The sequence below is a fragment of the Leptosomus discolor genome, chromosome 2 (genome assembly GCF_034619465.1).
Source record: "Leptosomus discolor isolate bLepDis1 chromosome 2, bLepDis1.hap2, whole genome shotgun sequence".
NCBI lineage: Eukaryota > Metazoa > Chordata > Aves > Leptosomiformes > Leptosomidae > Leptosomus > Leptosomus discolor.
Window position 1 is genome coordinate 57915473 of NC_141392.1, and position 18818 is coordinate 57934290.

The window sequence follows — 18818 nt, forward strand, 5'->3', positions numbered from 1 at the left end:
AGTAACACAGCTTTTGCTGAGCTGTATGTACTCCAACACCCAGCCAGTCACATCAGCCTCTGAGCATTCAGACAACTGAAGTGCCACTGGACTTTATGGTAATGCAACGATTTCCTCTGAGTCATTATGTATATTTTAGGTCATGTGTGGCCTGTATATCACTGAAATTTTACTCATTTCCAGGGGAATAAATGCTCTCAGCTTTTGGCCAGGAAGAGAAACTTAATCTTTATCTTTCTTCCCTCCTTGCACTATGAAACCCTCTGATCCACTAAAAATCACCGCCCCGCCCCCCCCCCCCCCCCCCCCCCAAAAAAAAAAGGTAAAAGTAGAAGATTCTCCAGGAAAAGAACACTGCATTAGTCACTATGCGCCAGTTAAGCCGAAAAGTAGAGGAGTCTGACCGATGAGCAAAGGCACTTGGTAACAGTCTTGTGAACAATAGTCAATGAGTCAACAATTTCAGTCTTGTGATCCAACTGACCAGCAGCGAGGGCTCCGCGGAGGAAGATTTTGTGGACGATGTAACAGAGGATTTTTTAGCACCTTCCTCTTGAAAAGGAATTGTTGCACTGTTGTGGAGGTCTGTATTCATAAAACACCTGCTGCCTCGAACATAATCCGTTCCCCTCACTAACTGCTTGTCAGATACTGGCCTTGAGAGAGGGTGTTGTGTGGAGGGGCTTTCTTCAATGATTGGGGGTATCCTTTCATTACTGAAGTACCTGCAGAGGACATCTTCACCTGTACAAACAGGAGGAAGAAAAACAGTTATTGCTGACTTCAAAACTCTCTTTAACTTTTTTATTTTTATAAGAAGATTCTGGTTACATTTCAAATTATCTAGATTTTGGTTACCTTTCATAACACACCTGTTCATGCGCAGCTGTCAATAGATTTATGGCTTTTTGCATCTTTTTTTTTTTTTTTTAAGCAACACAAAGAACAAAACAAATAAATTCACCAAGAGGATACCATTTGACTGTAAATTCCAGATTCACACACATCAGAACTGCTAGTACAGACTACCTTCATGCAAATCGTTATCACGAGCACAACCTAACAAACCTTCTCATAATGTGTCATTCAAGATGGTGATAGACCAGAGTTTAACTCATGTTTATCTGAATGTAAATCATGACTAACTTAAAAGCTATATTACTCTGGACAACAAAAATTAATTTTGCGGGTAAAGATGTAATTACTTCCCTGGTTTCGACCATTGATTCGTGATGCTTTCTCTGTTTTTACTCTTCCCTAGACACCTGACCATGGCTAGAATTACACGTTAGCTTTCATAACTGATTTCAAGAATAAACTAAATAGTCATCCTTTCTTATTTCCCACTCTAACAGTACTCATGGCCTTTCAGGTACAAAACGGGAGGGAAGGGAAAGAAGGACAGCAGGGAAAGGAAAAAAACCACCCAACCAAACATTATGAGCTTCTGTCTCTCTCCCATTCCGTGACATCTGCAGAACATGTTGTTTTCTAGCAGCAGTCACAGCAAAAGGCCCTATATTTTACTTTCGAGAACAAGCTTGCTTCTACAGCAACCTCCACAGTGAGTTAAACAGACAGACTTATCAAAAAGCAGTTTTATAATCAATATTAAATGCAGAAGGGAAGGGGTGTGTGTAAGCGCAAAATGGTAAACCTGTGCTATAAAGAGACAAGTACAGATCTGCTCTAGTCATTCTAGCCTACTTTTAATACTTACAAGAATTCTAAGATGGGACAAAAAAAGTTTGAGCCCTAGCACCAAATAGCCTCATAAATTTCACAGCTACCATCTGGCATTCCTGCTAAAACCAACAACTGTCATCTTGGATCAGTTCAGCAATATGCAAACTCTAATCCTCTGTTCCCAATTTAAACACTTCCATCCAGTTCACCACAAGGAAATTTTGGAGAGGAAAGGGAAGAGAAAGAAGGATGAGTCCTAAAACCTTGCCTTTTCTCCCGGGTGCTCGCGGCCTAGAGAAGGGTTCTGCAGCTCCTATCCAGCTCCCATCAGCAGGCATTGACAAAGGACGAGGTTTTCCTAAAGGCAACATAGAAGCTTATGAAGAATTACATTAAGTTTAGGAAACCAATTTTTAAACTGATACTTTTCACAACTAAGCAAAGGGAGACATACAGCAGTAAGGAGTTAAAAGTGGAGAAAAAAAAATATTTCAAGATACTTCCACTGGTGAAATATAAGAAAGCAACATGCTGAGATTGAACGGTCACACTTTTGGTCATTTAGAGCAGCAGTGGACATAATGAAAAGTTATAACCAAAACACACATGGAAATAGCCAACCATTCAGCAGAGCCCAGCTGAATGACATTCATTAAAGAAATAACAGCATTTAAGTGAAATTATTTCAGATGTGGAATTTCATTCCCATTCACAATTTGCACCAACTGCCCTTAATATCCATCAAGTCTAACAAGCAGTTTTCTAACACAAATTGTTCCAAACTGACCAAAGCATTTCTCGTAACAGCAATAATGAAAGAGGAATGAACTCACCATAGGACTGTGTTTTTTCCCTCATCTTGGCTGGTAGGATATTTGCTTCCATGGAATACCCAGGCAACTGATCCGAATCGGCAATAGTAAACCTTCGCCTTCGACTCTCCTGATCCAGAAAAGAATTGGGAGACTCGGCGCCTTTAGAGCCAGGTAGCAGCTGACTGGGTTTGTTGCCTCCTCCATATATAAAACTCCCCTTTTCATCTCTGAAAGGACATTTCACTTCAGTTAGTAGCTTAAAAAGAGTTTCATGCTACAGACATGAATAGGTTTGAAAGATGCTTCTAGCACCCAGTCATGCTCCTGACAACTGGCATTGTGCTGCAAAGAAGCTGAAAAAAAAAACAAGTCAGGTGACGGAAGACTTCATTACAAATATATTTACCAAGGAGAAAAGAAAGCTACTCCCCTGATGCTAATTCACTTCTAATAAGCCAGTAATTTAACACACGGAGAAGTCTAGAAGAACAACACATCCCTGAAAAAGCTTTTGAGAAATGAGACTTTTCTGTCCTGAGGGTATCAAAGCTCCCAATTCACTGCCTGTTCAGTACACAGTTGTGAGAGAGGAGCATACACACAGATTTATCCATCTCCGTGCAACGGCAACACCTATCGTCTCCATCTGAGGGACTATGCTTTTCAGTCTTCTAAGAACTCAATAACTGCCACTGAATGTTCATCACCTTCTCTCTCCGTCCAAAAGTGACACCCCCTTCAGAGTTTCAGTAATAAATTCATAGTGTATATAGATATGATTTTGAGCAACTTCTGCAGCAACTCTCTTCCCAGAGCAATCCCTCATTCCAAAGGCTGTGAACAGCCATTTTTATAACCAGTCCTTGTGAGTGCTTTTGGAAGAAAAGCTACCCTCCTAGTTAAGATTTGCCTTGGCCTTTTTTTTTTTTTTTTTTTTTTTTTAAACCCCCTTCCCTGTACATGCTACAATCTTACTGCTTGAACCAACCATCAGCCAAGTCAGGCATAGAAATACACAGCTGACTGTCTAAGCATGTGCATACCACAGTATTCACATCAGCCCTCTGGCCAGCACATAGCACTTTTTCCATCCCTCCATCAAGAACAATGCTAGAGCTCAGTGAACGGGAGGAACCTATTTATGGAGATACAGGGACTGAAAGTTGCACAGAAGTGTTACACCACAACCGTATGTAGGCAGAGAGCTCTCCTACAACACCACCCTGTGGAGAGTGTGCCATGAGGCAGGAAACAAGCCACTGCTCTTTGCGTCCCCAGCGTGGACCAGAGAAGATCCATGCCAGGAAGGGAAGTGAACAGGATGATGAGGGGGAAAAGAAGAAGTGATCACACGAATGCACCAGTTTCAAAAGAGCAGCAAAACATGCAGAGATGAAATTAAATAGCCAAACATAAGGTGAAAGAACTGCCCTTTCTCCTCTTCCTGGCTGCCACAGCTTCCCACATTTGCTTTCTTTAAAAGTCAAAGTCAAGAAGCCTTCCCCTTTCTGCACATCATCCAGGACAAGTTTTACAGCTTACATTGCTACTTCTTTCCTTGTCAACAGGGATTCAGGCATCTGAAGCTAGATATAATTTTGTGATTCTTTAGGAAAGATAAACAAACTGAGCACATGCACATAATTCACCAATGTGCTTGAAAGGTAACAATTTAAAGAAAAGCCCAAGGCATTCTAAACTCTTAATCTATATGCTTTGTATGCCAAGATATTTTTTGCTTGGTTTTTGTTAAGAATTGAGCACACATAAGCATGAAAACCAGGGATAGAGCAGGGTCAAGGTGGGTCCAACTTCAGTAAAGAGACTCTACCTTGGAGAAACTCTCTCCCCAGCCTCGGTACTGCTGCAAAGCCTGCAGTAATACAACCTCTGTTTCTCTATCAACCACGTAAGCATAAGAGGAGGCAAGCTCTCCTCCCATATGAATCCTGCAGCAAAAGGTCAGAGTTTCTGTGCCAGGCTATCTACATGTAACCTAAAGTGTCAGGGCAGGCCAGGAAGCATGCCTTCCCTGAAAACTCTTGTCCATCACCTTCCCAGGTCAGCTGGCAGTTCTGGCATGAGTCAACATGGACTTGAGAACAAACAAAAGCTAGTCAAACCATACACTCCTCCACCCTGCTTTTTTGTACACAGGTCTGCATTTTTACAGCTTACACCACAGGATAAAAAAAAAAAAAAAAAAAAAGTTGAATGAATTGACTCTCCCTTCCCTTTAGTAGTAACATTTTTGTTTTATACAGCTTGCAAGTTTAACAATTTAAAACAAGTTATGTTCTATCCTAACTCCCACAACATTTACTTAACTTGCTAAAAAAAAAAGTGGAAAAAGTTACAGACAAAAATGACTTCTTGCTATGTGCAGCTGGATTTAAACAACATCAAAAACGTAACACCGCAACAAAACCAGGGATGACATCCATTCATGTTTTGGGAACAACGCTGATCCATGTGGCACATAATAATCTTCTAATAATAAAATCTTATTATGATCCTGGTAGTTTATGCATTTAAGCATAAGTTTAAGCAATCCTACTCATTTAAGCAACTAGAAGAAAGTCTATGAGATCTGCAGTTTCCTCAAGCTAATCTGCACAGAGCTCTAACAGCACGCCAGCTCAGAAACAAGTGTAATAAAGGAGGTTTTTGTTCAGAAGTGCATATTTATTTGCATACCGAGGAGAATATGGAACAGCTGGTGGAGGTGGTATGTACAGATCCAAAATGGCTGGCTTCTCTTTTTTCAGTGAAGTATCCATGGTGCTTTCTGGTGACTGGGTTGAAGTTGGCGGAGGACTGGTCTGAAATGTTAGACAGCTGTCAAACATCTAAGCATTGATTCGTCATTCACAAAAAGATAATTCAATAATCAATAATATCATTTCATCCCCTAGTGAACTACTATTTCTATGCTTAATAAACACATCAACAACTCGTAGCATTTACATTTTCCTCCACCCCCCGTTTTGGCTAGCATTGCAGTCCCTCCTACAGAAATCTTATCACGTGTAATGCATTGCTCAAGAATATTTTGCTCTTTCCAGTTCTATTTTTCCTGCAAATTCCATAGACAGAAAAAGCAACAGAGAAAAAAAAAACCTACTTCTATTTTTTGATCCATTAAAAGAATACAATTTGTTAAATACAGATATGATCTGCAACACTTAAAGCCAGCTCACACTACCCTTATTCCATACAGTTCAACGCCTGGAGCATGGACAGGAATATGGTAAAGTTCACCACAAATTACATCAAGGAATGTAACTAGGGTAAGGGATGCAATGGAAAAATATCTTTGGTATTGCTCATCTGAACAAGTTAGCCAATTTGCTCTCTATGGCTCACTTCTACGTCCCCATCATCTTGCCAGGCTCCTGTCTACCTCTAGAAGAGCAAAGGCTTGAAGGACCCTTTCATCTTTGTCAGGCAGGAGGACTGCACTCTCCCATTTTTATCAAGGGCCTGCCCAGGCTTTCACTGTGGCCACTCAGTTAATGACACCCCTGCACAAAGCAAAGCCTTTTACAGATCAGTACACTGGAGTGCAGAACTGTCAACAGGTTTCTCCAACCACTCACTCCCCTAAGGAAACCCTGCTTGGCACAGCCTATATATCCCAGCCCACCTCAGCTCTTCACACCAGTAACATAGTCCTTACTTTGGGTAACCCTGGAAAACTCACAGGGTGGTGGTTTTTTTCCTTTGCTCCAATTAAATGACAGGCATGATGCCAGAAAAACAAGACAGAGGCACTAGCGAAAGGAAGGATGAAAAAGGAGTCAAGTGCATATCTTCAACCCAGTTTGGAGGGAAATCTGCCTGCATCAAGACTTGCACTGGCATTTCACAGGTTGACAAGTTATCCCCACAGCTGTATAGTGATCTGTGTCAGACAGGAGTAGGGATGGGAACTCTCCCTGGTCTTCTTTATTTCAGGGAGTCAGTTTAGATTCAATTCTGTTATCTCCTTCTGTAAGCATTAAGCCCTAAGATTCCTAAAACAACAACCCATTCCACGACATGGTTTTGTATTTAAGAATTATTAACATCACTTTCTCTTACCCAATCTGTGAATTGCCCAACAACTAAATCTTGTTTAAATAACTCTTGAAAAACACTCACTCTTTCCCACCCTTCACCAGACTAAAAAGAGGACAAATATATGGAATAATCCAAGTTATTTCAGCAAAAACGTAGTATTCTGCTAAATAAGAGGAAGCATTTATTACTGTATGCTGATGAACTCCATAGGTATCAGTGGTTTCAGCAGTTTTGCCTCAGGTAAGTTCTCCCAGTGGTACGCAGACTAATTAAAATGCTCAACACAACTAGTCCCCTTGAGTATCAAGAGGGCATTATCTGGATTTTAAAAAAAACCAAAACAAAAAGAAAAAACAAAACAGAACAAAAAACAGGGCAAGAACATTTTATCTAGGAATCAGAAGAGGACAGCCACTATACTTTAAACATGAATACCTGGGAGCATTTCTGGTATTTCTCCTTTTCAAGTTGCAACCAAGGCACTCCCATCCTGACATTAGAGTTGAGCCGGCAGCCTCTCACCTGCACCAAAGGTGGTTTCCAGCGCAGGTTCTTTAGTGGAGCGGGAGTGAAATGGAAAGAGCCAGTAGGACGTTTCTTAAGCAGCAGCCTAACTCCAGCAGGGTTCTCTCGCAACTTTGCCACCAGATTTTTTAGTTGCCATCCAACCTGGAAGAGAATAAAGACATCTTTTCTTTAGTATTGCTTTTCTGAAAGTGAACAAACAAGAAAAACACGCATCTCCCAAATCAAACTGCCTGTTTTAACATGAACCTAAAGACAGAAAAGAAGAGATCCAAAAAACCCAGAATGAAGAAAAGAATTGGAAATCTCCGTTTTTGGAAGGTGGTTCTTTGTTTTGTTTCAAATAAAGATCTCTGCTTAAGCTGTAAACACTGGAGATATCAAACAATGCTCTTTCTACCTCAGCTCCCGTTCTAGAAGGATGAATGGATGTGCTCAAACTGAGTAACATAGAGATTCACAGTGAACTACTTTTGTCCTGTTTCTTTCCCACATTGAAAGGCATTGCATACCTGTGCTAAGCAAAAATGTAATCATTTTATCCAAGTTCCCAGATGCAAACAATTTGACAAATACTTGTGGGGTTTTTTTAAAGCTGTTTTTATCTGCATTTCAGTAGATTGTAACAATGCATTTCAAACCAGGCCTTAAAACCAACATGAAGTATTTTAATGTGATGCATTCAGCATTTAAACATGAAATACTTCATATTTATTTTATCAAAATATTGCAAAGAATAAAATTTTTCTTGAAAAACAAAATGTTTAAAAGCCTCAAAGATTTCAACAAGAAAACACGAGAACCAGCCTCTAACCCCATCCATTCAGGACCTGTGAGGAGTGAGCGAGCTTCACAGGGCAAGCATAAGGGAAGGTTGGTAAGGCTGTTTGTTACTAACCACAGTTTGCCGATTAACTTGGATCACTTCATCACCAGCATGAATCTTCTGAGATCGATCAGCAGGGGACTACAAAGAGGAAAATAAGAGGCAAGTGCTTCAGCAGGTTTTCTTCCCTTCCATAACAACCCCCACCAAGTTAACTCAAAGGTTGTATCTGTAATGAAGAGCATTGCTGAAAATTTTCACACAGCTGATCACACATTACATCTGTTGATGACTTAAATACAAACAAATTCAACTTATGATTTATTTTTTTATACCAGGGGAACTACAGGGAAAGAGAAGGCATAGCCTACACTGTCACAGGCCAAACTGTACTTAAGTCATGGGACAGTCTCCACTGGCCTTTTGCCTCCAATTTGTATGGTAGTTTCAGACAGTATGAGAGGACCTCTGTCCTAACATAGCAACTAGTTTAAACTTACCGATTTAAAAAAAAAATACACTAAGATTTTGAATGTACAGAACAAAGGACCAAAAACCCTCCAACCCACAAAATACACCCATTGCACCTTCCCTTTTTGTTCCTTAATGTAAATACAAGCTACCAACTTTCATGCACTTTTACCTGCCTGCATCATCAAGGTCAACAGATAAAAATATATTTGCACACACCAAGTGTGTGCAGACAGGTATTTTTCAAATACCTATCTAATAATAATACACATTAAAATACAATTTTCTTGGAACAAAAACTAAGCTCTAGGGAGCCATTAGTGAGGAATGGCTAAACGTGTCAATATTTATTTAGATTTATCTACAGCTGGTGCCCTGCACAAGCGATCACTGCAGTTATTAAGAACTGTGTCGCTGCTATAACACACTAACTCTGAACAGCCTTGACAACACCCAAAGTGCACAAGCATACTACCTTGATATACTGCACCCCGGTCATGGGACAACTTCTCCTCCCATTCCCCCCACCCCATGAGTAACCACCTGGCAGCACGCCAGCTCTTCCTAGTGACTCCAGAACTAAGCCCTTGGATTAAGGACTCTTCCTCATCATCACACCTTCAGAGGTCAAGTAACTTTTATATTAGAAGGAACTGTAGGAATAAACAGCGCAACAAGGGAAGAAAACATGGGGGAATTTGTGGGAGGCTCCAGCTATCATGAGTAACTCCATTTCTTCATTGTCTTCTCACTTCCTCTGAGAGGAAATGCCTCTGTGGAAGGCTGCATATATATGAGTCAACGAAGATCATGAAAAAATGCTGGGCCAAAGTCAAGTTTGTGAAAAACAAAGCTCATTTCAAGCTGTCCTTTGGGTGATCAACAGCCCGTCTCGGGGAGGGTGGGGTACCCTTGCACAGAGGACTCCTACAACGAGTGCCAGCTAGCACAGCATTGTGAGAACTGAGGAAAGAGCAAAGTTTACATCTAGGGTAATGTGAAACAGGAAGTCACAAGTAGGACAGCACAACTCAGGAATCCTCTCGGCTGATTGGTATCAAATGTATGGACTTCCCCAGTCCTTCCAATGTACAATACTATTAATTTTGGGGTGCAGTTTCACTGCATTCCAACACATCAGCTTCTAGGGATAGCTACTAAAATACTATTCCAAACCTAGCAAGAAAATTGACCCAGCCTGGGTTATCTAAAAGTTCCCATGCCACTAGAAACACATCAGTTGTTTGCTGATCTCTCAGTCACTTGCCAAGTTTTGTTGCTCCAAAGGAAAGAACCTCTCCAAAGGAAGAACCAGTGTTGATAAAAAAACAGACCTTTAGGTCAACACTCAAAGCTATAGCAGCAACACAGCCCCACTCCCGGCCTCCAAAACGAGATCTACATGCACAGGCAGCTTTCAGCAGTCAACATTACATTCTTTCACATTTATTGGATGTTGAAACTGCTGTCAAAGTGGACTTGCTCCTGTTGCAGATCCTATACAGGGTTATGCCAGGGCGATAGCATAAAAGCTATAAAAGCTTTCAGTTTTCACTCTGAACTGCAAGCACAGATTTCCACCCACTTCTCCCTGGCCCCTGGACTTGGCAGGGGTACAGCTAGAACCACTGGTTCTTTCCCATTCACCAAAAAAAAAAAAAAAAAAAACCAAAACCCAAAAAACCCCACAGAAAAAAAAAAAAACACCCAGGCATCACTGCAAAAGACAAGTTCCTCCACTCTTCTTTTCTTTCAGTCACTGCTCCTGCAGAGCAGCATTGTCTGGCAACACCACAGCATCACCCGCCAGCCTCAGCTGCTGGCCAGAGGTCCACTGCAACGACTACTCAGAAGCCTTTAATAAAGTCTCAGCTACAGAGAACTCATAGTGCAAGAAAAAAAACAAGCAACCACCTACAGCAAAAAATACAAATCGCCTATCATGCCAACCATTTCCTTCCAGCAGACCGCTCAAAGTTTTACTCTTCTGTAGTCTTTTTACTCTCCAAGGTAATTTTGCCCACGGACAGCTCATTGATTTCATTACTCATTACTGAATTCAGCACGCTACCACCTAAACATTCCCATCAGGGGAGATTGCCTTTGCCAGTGGAGAGCAAATACATTCAAGACTTTGTTAAGCAAGATACTGTAAGCATTCACAACAGCAGATACAGTAACTTATTAAAGCAATTATTTTAATGCCAAGCATTTGAACTAACTCATGTACTTGCAGAAACTGGTTTAATTAGCCTAACAGTGAAACACGCAGACACAAAATATTTACAAATTGTGGATAAACAAATGATGCATCACACAGTATTGAAAGAGGCAATATCATGAAAGTCATATGTAAAACATGAAGCAGTAAAAAGCTCAAACTCAAAGCTACCATCAGATAGCCTGAGTTAATCTACATTTACTTCACTTACGTTTTCTGTAGTTCCAGTAATTACATGTAATCCATCATAAGTTGATTTGATGTACATTCCCTAAATGTAAGCAGAAAATGAAAAACAAGTTTAAAGGCAAAAAAAACCCACGTAACTTATCTGATTAAACAACTGTTGGCAACAGACCCAAAGCATTATTAAAAACACTTAACAATTCACATATTTTCCATAGAAAAGTGTGTGGTCTAATACTACAACATTCTAAACCTCTCCACAGATCACTTTTACTGTAATTAATTATAATATTTATAATGACTTAAAACACCTAATATAGGGAATGCAATTTAGAAACGCTGTCTGGTTGGTAATAGCAAGCATTGCTGGTTTTGCTGCCTCGGTCTTTGGCCTTGAACAAAACTTTATTACCTTAATGCCTGGCCTGCACTAGAGAATTACAGGTTTTACTAGATGGCCACCAGCTCTCTCCACACAAAGCACCCTTACACAGGTGGGCTACAAATATTGCCCACATGTTCCTTTACAGTTTCTCTTGGCAAGTCAATATACAGACCGCCTTGTAACCACAGCGCTGACATAAGCAATAAAAGCTCTGACAGAACTAAGTATTTGTGGCTCTGTCTGTTAATGCTGAACGTGAGTGCAAGGACAAACTCTGATGAAGTGGGTGTTGACCATATGAACATCAAATTAAAAATCACTAACAGGCTATTTAATAATTGCCTAGATTTCCCCATAAAGAGACGACCAGCACATTGGTTTCATCATTTATGAACAAATGCAGCTCTACTTTTCCTACCTACATCTGTTGTTAGAAGCACTCATACCGAGCTGTACAGAACTGGATGTTATTCAGGAGTCGTAGGCAGCTTATCTGCCTGAAGTTACCACACTTGCTTAGAAGTACAAGTCTTTTTTGCCCCTTCCTCTCCAGCCAGTTCCCTTCCCTGTTTACCTGCCGATATCCAGTTCTGTGCACCTACCTCCTCATTTCTTACTTAGTCCAAGCTAGGGTGACTCTGCTTTGTTATAGCTTGTGCATTAACAAAAAGGTCCCCATAATTTCAAGAACACGACTGATTCAATCAAATCCAGTGGCCTAGGTAAAACTATATAGTACAGTAAGACTGTAAAGCTTCCTCTAAAAGTGTTCATCTCTTCTGCCTTCAGGGCCAGGGAGGGAATACAAATGCACTTAATTTAAATTCCCTCCAACTCACTCTAACATGTCTGTTCCCTAGCCAGAAAATCCACTAAGATATCAAACTCAGTTTCTCATAACCAGCCCTCAGCTAAGCAGCATCCACTGAACAAACTAGATTCAGTAATGCTACACAGCCACTGAACATTTTAAAGGATTTCTCATATCCCTGCTAACAACAAGCCTCGAAAATCTTTATATTCTTCTCAAACTTGCTACAAACGCAGACAAAAATGTGTCTTTCAAAACACAAATATTATTTCTCATTACCTTCTCCCTTCCCCAGCCCCACCTAGAAAAACAGCAAGTTAAGGTAAATTGCAAAAATGAAATAACCGACTTCTGTAAATTCCCCAATATCCTGGTTAAAACACAAATCTGCAACAATTTACTACCAAAAATTATATCTGGGATCAAACCAAACATGCATACCCATGTCTGGCAGCCACTCCAGCCCACTGCCTGAGAATTAATTTTCAGAGTTCCTCCCCATACCGTTTTCTGTTCCCCATAGGATATGGTTTCGAAACACCTTGCTATACATACACATGCAGTGGCTCGCAAGACTACCTGTTAAACACTGGGGACATCAGGACACTCCAGAATCAGTTCTTACCAGGCCTTCCCCAGGTTTAATGTTGGTTAAATGAACCTCCTCCAGACATGCACACTGGCTCATCAATGGATCCGTAGTTGATCGGATGGCTTTATCACAAATGCCATTTAAAGTCTTGGCCTACAATGAGAACACACAAAAACCCGTTACAAAATTTCTCTCCTGGTTTCCTACTCTTTCAGTTTTCAAAAATGGAAAGGAAATGAGTTCCAAAACTTGGCCCACTAATAAATTATAGCCAAGAATCACCAAAATAGAAGATTCATTTGTACAGATCTGTTCTACAGCATGTTTATCTTCTCACTGTAACCTAGTACAAACAACCTGTTTCCATTAGTGCCACCTCATCATCGCTAACAGATGTCAACACATCCTCTGTTTAAAAAAAGTAAACACACAAAATATATATTAAAAAAAATCAGAGTTGGGGTTTGTTTGCTTTAACAAAAATATAACCCATTGAAACATTTTGATGATTCCTTGTGGGAACAATTGGCAGTTTTTCATGTTGTTCTTTATTTCTGCTACGAGAATAAAATCAGCCATGTGTCAGAAAAAGTGAGGTGCTGGCCACTGACTGATCTGCACAAAGCTTTACAGTATAAGGTAGGACACCTAGCACTTCAGTGTTTCAGCATTACTTCTCTCCACTGTGCCTCTGAACTGACCTCTTCTGGAATGCTTACGCAGGCAAGGTTCATATTTCCTTTTGACCAAAACATAACTGATCCTAAGCCAACATTATAACTAAAGGCGAATTCTGACCTTGTGTGTGTGTCAGTAAAGACAGATACAGGACGGTTTTGTCTTGTAGAACTTTCAACTAGTAGAATGGCTAACTAGTTAGGGAAAAAAAAAAAAAAAAAAAAACACAAACACACACAAAACAGTCCAAAAATCTGCAACCTCTCTACCCCCACAAATTTCATTAATACCCCGCAGTGTGTTTTGGGTCTTGACGTTAACTGAAGCAATGCTGAAACTCAAAGTAGGTTACAAAAGCTTAAAGGAGAGAGGAGGGAGGATTCGTACAAAGTACAGTAGTTATACACAATTTGGAAACCTGCAAGGTAAGCCACCTTTCACAAGGGGTTTGAATCCTTCAGTCAAAGTGCACATATGTAATTATAGGATGGGGGGAGTGGTCTCTTAAAAAGACATTGGTTTGGATTACAATGGTCCCTGGAAACAATAGTTCCAACATTTTTTGTTTTGTTTTACTTCAGATTTATAGAGCAGCAATAAAATAAATCAAAACAATGCTTAAGTGTGAATGTGAGGAACTGCTCAAACAAGGGAACTCCAAACAACAATACCTACTTCCAGAGTGGGTGTGCACAAATGGAAAAAGAAAGATGAAAAAAGATCCCTTTTACGTGGTCCCATTATTTATGGATAAAATTATTTTTAGTTATTGTGCTACTAAATTCCTAAGCATCTATGAGCTAGCGGAAGGCCTTATCAAAGAGCACAGCCTGGTTCATGTCAAAAGCAGGAAGCGATGATTAACCGTTACAAAATATAAAAAGCATTCCATTACGCTCCTGGTTTGGTCACAAGGCTGCCTCAAACAACCTGAAAACTCAGATCTTTCAAGCTCAAGTACAAGCAGAGACAGAACTTTGGTTCTGTGGCAGGGCAGCTCTTTTACATGAAGAAGCTTAATAAGGCATAGTGTCTACTTATTAAGGCACTAAATGCACATCACAGGTATAACTGGTTTATTTAGCCTACAGCCTATTAGACCGTTCTACAGTACTACCCCTCCCTTGAAAAATTTGAGGACTACATTATCTTGAAAAAAATAGTTGTGCAATGAAACTTTAAGGAACGCTTGACTCCATGCTATTACACACACTACCTGTCTGTTCAGATTTGACTTCCTCTGCATCAAAGAATATTCACAAAAAGGCCTATAACAATGTTTACTTGCATGATGCGCTTGTATGTGTGGAATTGGAAAGCTGTTGTCAGTACAGTCACAGTGTAGAAGCCACCAAAATAAGTGTGACTGCAGGCAGCTGAGTTTCAACAGAAACGCGTACTTACTACCATCTGAACTTTATCTTCCATGTCAGCCACAGCGCAGTCCTAAAAACAAAACAAGAACAAAAGCCCTACATTAACCAATAAACATATAAACACATCATCTCTGAAAACTCTGCAAAACTGACACTTTAACCTCGAACTGAAATAGTTATTCATGCTGCAGGAATTAATCAGATTAGTTTCACCCAGTAGGGCTCAAATGTACTGTTAAACAACTATTTCTGGCCCTGGCAAAAAGCAGTAATAAACCTTGAAAACTAAGAGAACACGGGATTCAATTACAGCAGCAGACTTTTCCAGAAAAGCAGAATCCTGCACAATAGAACGAGACACTCAGAACACAGGGCATACAAGCTTGCTTTACACCAATAAGCCCCGACTCAGGAGTTCCTCTGTGCCAGGCATCAAAATGAATCTAAAACATATTGTTAAAAATAGAATGAAAAGTGATTTTTTTATAAAAATATGCTATCGATGACATTCCTGAGGGCCAGAGGACTGCAGACAAAGCATTATTTACACAGTCCAGATACAAATGTCTTTGAACTGAAACAAGTTCGTGTAACAAACTACAGAAGTTGTCGCTGTTTTCTGCAAGAAGAGCTGAACTAAAGAATTATATTAGAATCTCAGACTAAAAAGTTAAAATAACAAGTAAATATTGAAACAAGATTTACAATATCTGTAAGATGAAAACCCCCAAACACCAGCATTTAAACAAGCTTAACTTCTAAGATATTTGCCCTTGACATCTCAAACTGCATAATTACCACACAACGCCCAAGAAATGCATAGCGGAGCCATGAATTGAAGTTGTTCCATATTTCTGGTCATCCTCAACACTTCTGTTCCTCCCTGCTTCTATTCTGCACTTTTAAATACAGAAACAAAAAAAATCCATACTGTCCTCCAGATTCAGACACACCAGGTATATATAAAACAGTTCAGTTATGTTCTCCTCTTCTTTATAATAAATCTTAACACCCCCCTTTCACTGTTGTAATGACCACCAAGGGCTGAAGTCACATTTTTTATATTCTGTCAAAAGCTTCCAGATACTACTACAAAGTTCAGGCTCCATTGTTGTGTTTAGCAGAGAAAAACCATGCTGATGCACATCTGCACGAAGCAATATTGTCACCTATCATCATGCAGCCCAGTTGCTCAATACTGCAAAGTCCTTTTGCTCCTCTTCATTTCTATTTGCACTGATTATTATTTTAACCTTAAAGTTTGCCATAAAACTTCAAGAAACAGAGGAGTAAACTCTGTTCCTTGTATCTATATAGCTGTCATTAAAGTTAACTGGAATCTTACTGCAGTCCCGCCTTGCTTTATTATTCACCCACTTTTATACATCATTTATGATTATGCAGAGCAGCTTGATTCCACGAGAGCCACACTGGTCTCTTCTCCACTATGAGAACTGACCATTTATTCCTATACTCTGTTACCTAATCAGAAATACTTCTGAAGTCTAAAAACTCAAAGATTTTTTCAATTTTATCTCTCTTCCACATCAGTGGACTCCTTCAGACCACTCTAAGGTATCTGCAGTGTCCCAGTACAAAACAGGGTTGATTCTTCCCCCATTAACGCTTCTTCTCACATGCACCTATCCCATTCTTCATTATGGCTCATATTAAGTGGCAGAGAAGTACTCTGATGCTTTTTAACAGGCTAGAGTTGTATTCGCCAGCTTCCACTCCCCTGCCATCAAAGGCTGATTTAACTGACAGATTAGGCACCAGTTTTAGTAGTTTTATTAATAAAGTTCAGCAATCTCATATCTCAGTTCCTGTAGCACTCTTGGGTGAACACCATCTGCTGCTAGAAACACTTACTGTTCTACTTCACAATCTGCAGATCTGTAGCTGTAAATCACTGACTTTCTGCAATTGCACACGCAGCGCCCAAACCAGAAGGGCATTCAGCAGCAAGCCAGACTTGTGTGCCTTTGAGCTTACAATATCCAGACACTATCCTTTCACAACAATCCAACTGCTATAATTGGGTGTCATCATAGCTTGACAACTCCCAGGATGTTGCTGTCCTTTGACATCACTCCCTCAAAATGGGGAAAGAATCACCCACGTCACAGGACACAGTCCTTCAGAGTTCAAACAATATATGTCCACAGACTAACAGCTACGAGCACATTCAGCAGGAACTGAAGAGTGCACACAGTGCTTCACAGCCAAAGCAGTGGCACGCTGTCAGAACAGTTTCGAAGACAGGCAGGGGTATTCAGAGAGCGAAATGATGTCATTTGCCAAGATTGCCGCAGTTGCTACATGTCCTTTTAGCTATTACAAATAAGAGGGCTCATCACACAGCCGATAAATGGACAGTTTTGAAACAAAACACTGTGGTCTCACATTACTGGCAGAAGAAGTCTGGCTAGTGGGATTTGTACTGTAAAGGCAGTAGGTCCTTCCATTACACACAGCATTTCCCATATGATGGCTAAAACACTCTGTATGGGGCAAGACACAAGGAGTCTGCAAGCATAGGTATAATAACCAATGGAGCCACATTTTTGCTTAGAGTTAGCGCTAACAACTGTTTTTCAATGTGTTGTTTGGAACTTGAAAAATCTTTAGATGCAGACCAACTATTTCAAAAAAAACTAACCCTCTTTACATTAAAGCTCAAGAAAATATGAGTACCCTTTAAAACACTTAAGATACAGCCAGCAACAGCAAAATTGGAAATTGGTGGGGGGCAAACTCAGAAAAATGGACAACTGAAACTGACCTTCATGGACCTTCAAAGCTTCAAGTAGGCTCTTAAGTCCAGAGCTACCTTCCAATTAGCACCCTGCATACAGCAAGCACATTGCTTCCTCAAACACACACCCCCCGCCCCCTTCCTTCCCCTTTGGAAAGCAAAGGGAAAAAGAAATCAGCTGACCTTCTGAACAGTAGTAGTGAGATCCAAGCACAGCTGAATGATTCTGTTCTTCATTGATGAAAAATCAGCAATACCTGTAAATGGGGTCCTGAAACAAGAGAAAATTCCCCTTAGATCAAAGGCACCAGTCTTCTCCCATCCTACTTTATCAGTAAGGAATAGCACGTGAGCGAGAGCTGCATCTCTGACATCCACACAAGCGTGTGGATACAGTTTTACAATATAAATATTCCTGACTGCATAGTCCTGCTCTGTCCTTGCACCAAAATTAGTGAACGTCCAGCCCTGTGGTAAGCAAGTTCAGAGAGCAAAACCAGAAGAGATAGTCAGCTTTCCAAACTACAGTTCTCTCAGCTGCATGCATGAGTAAGATCACACTATGTTGTAAATATCACATCCTTGGGTTTGCCAGCAAGTAGATTTCTAACTTCCAAGTCTTTGATTACTAAACTCAGACTGGAGAGAGAGAGGGAGGGGGAAAAAAAAAAATCAACTAAAAGAAGAAAAGAAGAAAAAAGGATTTTCAAATTTTACACACAGAGGTGAGATGAGGCTCAGTCTTAGAGAAGGATCATTATAGGTAGGAAGCTTTAGAGCCTATACAGTCTCACCTCAGACCCTCCAGGCAGCTGAAAGAGCTAGAAACAGGGTTGAGAAATAACCCCAGCAGGTCTGGAAATGGACAAACCAGCCGTCTTGCTGACAGTGAGCTGCAGAAGAAATTTAGAGTGAGCTGCCAACAACAGGGTGAGAAGAGAGGACCAAGTGAGAAGCACAAGCTGTTAACGTCACTGCCTGGACACAGAACCATGCCCTTGCTAGAGAGCAGGGATGCTGAAGGATAAAAGTGCTCCTTGCTGCTGGTTCCTATGCATCCCTCCCTCCTAACCTTCCTTCTCAGGAAAGCTGGCAAGGGGCTTGAGAATTTACGTTCATCAGTTATCGCGGACAGCATCCCTGCCAGCAGCTGACCGGCTCCATTCCCTGTTTGCTTCCGCTGCAGCTGTCACAAAACAATTCTGGCTCTTGCCAGAAACAAACAAAAAAACAGGCATGCGGAGGCTAAGGCCACGATTTCAGCAGAACATTAAAAATTCTTTTAGAAAGGGATCTGCCAGTGACAAGTCATTTGGAAAGCAGGAAAAGGAGGGGAAGAAGTCCCGTGCATGAGAAACTGACCTGAATGGGAAGACTCTTACTTCTATAAATTTGGAAGTAATGTTACGTTTCACTGGTTTTAGCA

The 18818-nt window shown here is 40.6% G+C and overlaps 1 protein-coding gene across 3 annotated transcripts in view; it reads right to left on the reverse strand.

Moving 5' to 3' along the window:
• Positions 1-445: 445 nt before the first annotated feature.
• Positions 446-18818, reverse strand: part of CNKSR3 (CNKSR family member 3) — a 60223-nt gene continuing 41850 nt past the window's right edge. For 2 of the 3 annotated variants that reach the window (XM_086461115.1, XM_086461116.1), the window contains exons 4-13: positions 17576-17663; positions 14663-14704; positions 12614-12733; positions 10818-10877; positions 7987-8055; positions 7086-7232; positions 5199-5323; positions 2520-2728; positions 1955-2044; positions 446-744 (exon numbers count right to left, since the gene is read on the reverse strand). In XM_086461115.1, coding sequence (XP_086317241.1) covers positions 446-744; positions 1955-2044; positions 2520-2728; positions 5199-5323; positions 7086-7232; positions 7987-8055; positions 10818-10877; positions 12614-12733; positions 14663-14704; positions 17576-17663 — 1249 coding nt within the window. Of the gene's footprint in view, positions 745-1954; positions 2045-2519; positions 2729-5198; positions 5324-6998; positions 7233-7986; positions 8056-10817; positions 10878-12613; positions 12734-14662; positions 14705-17575; positions 17664-18818 lie in introns of all 3 variants that reach the window. The other variant, XM_086461113.1, reaches the window with a different exon arrangement.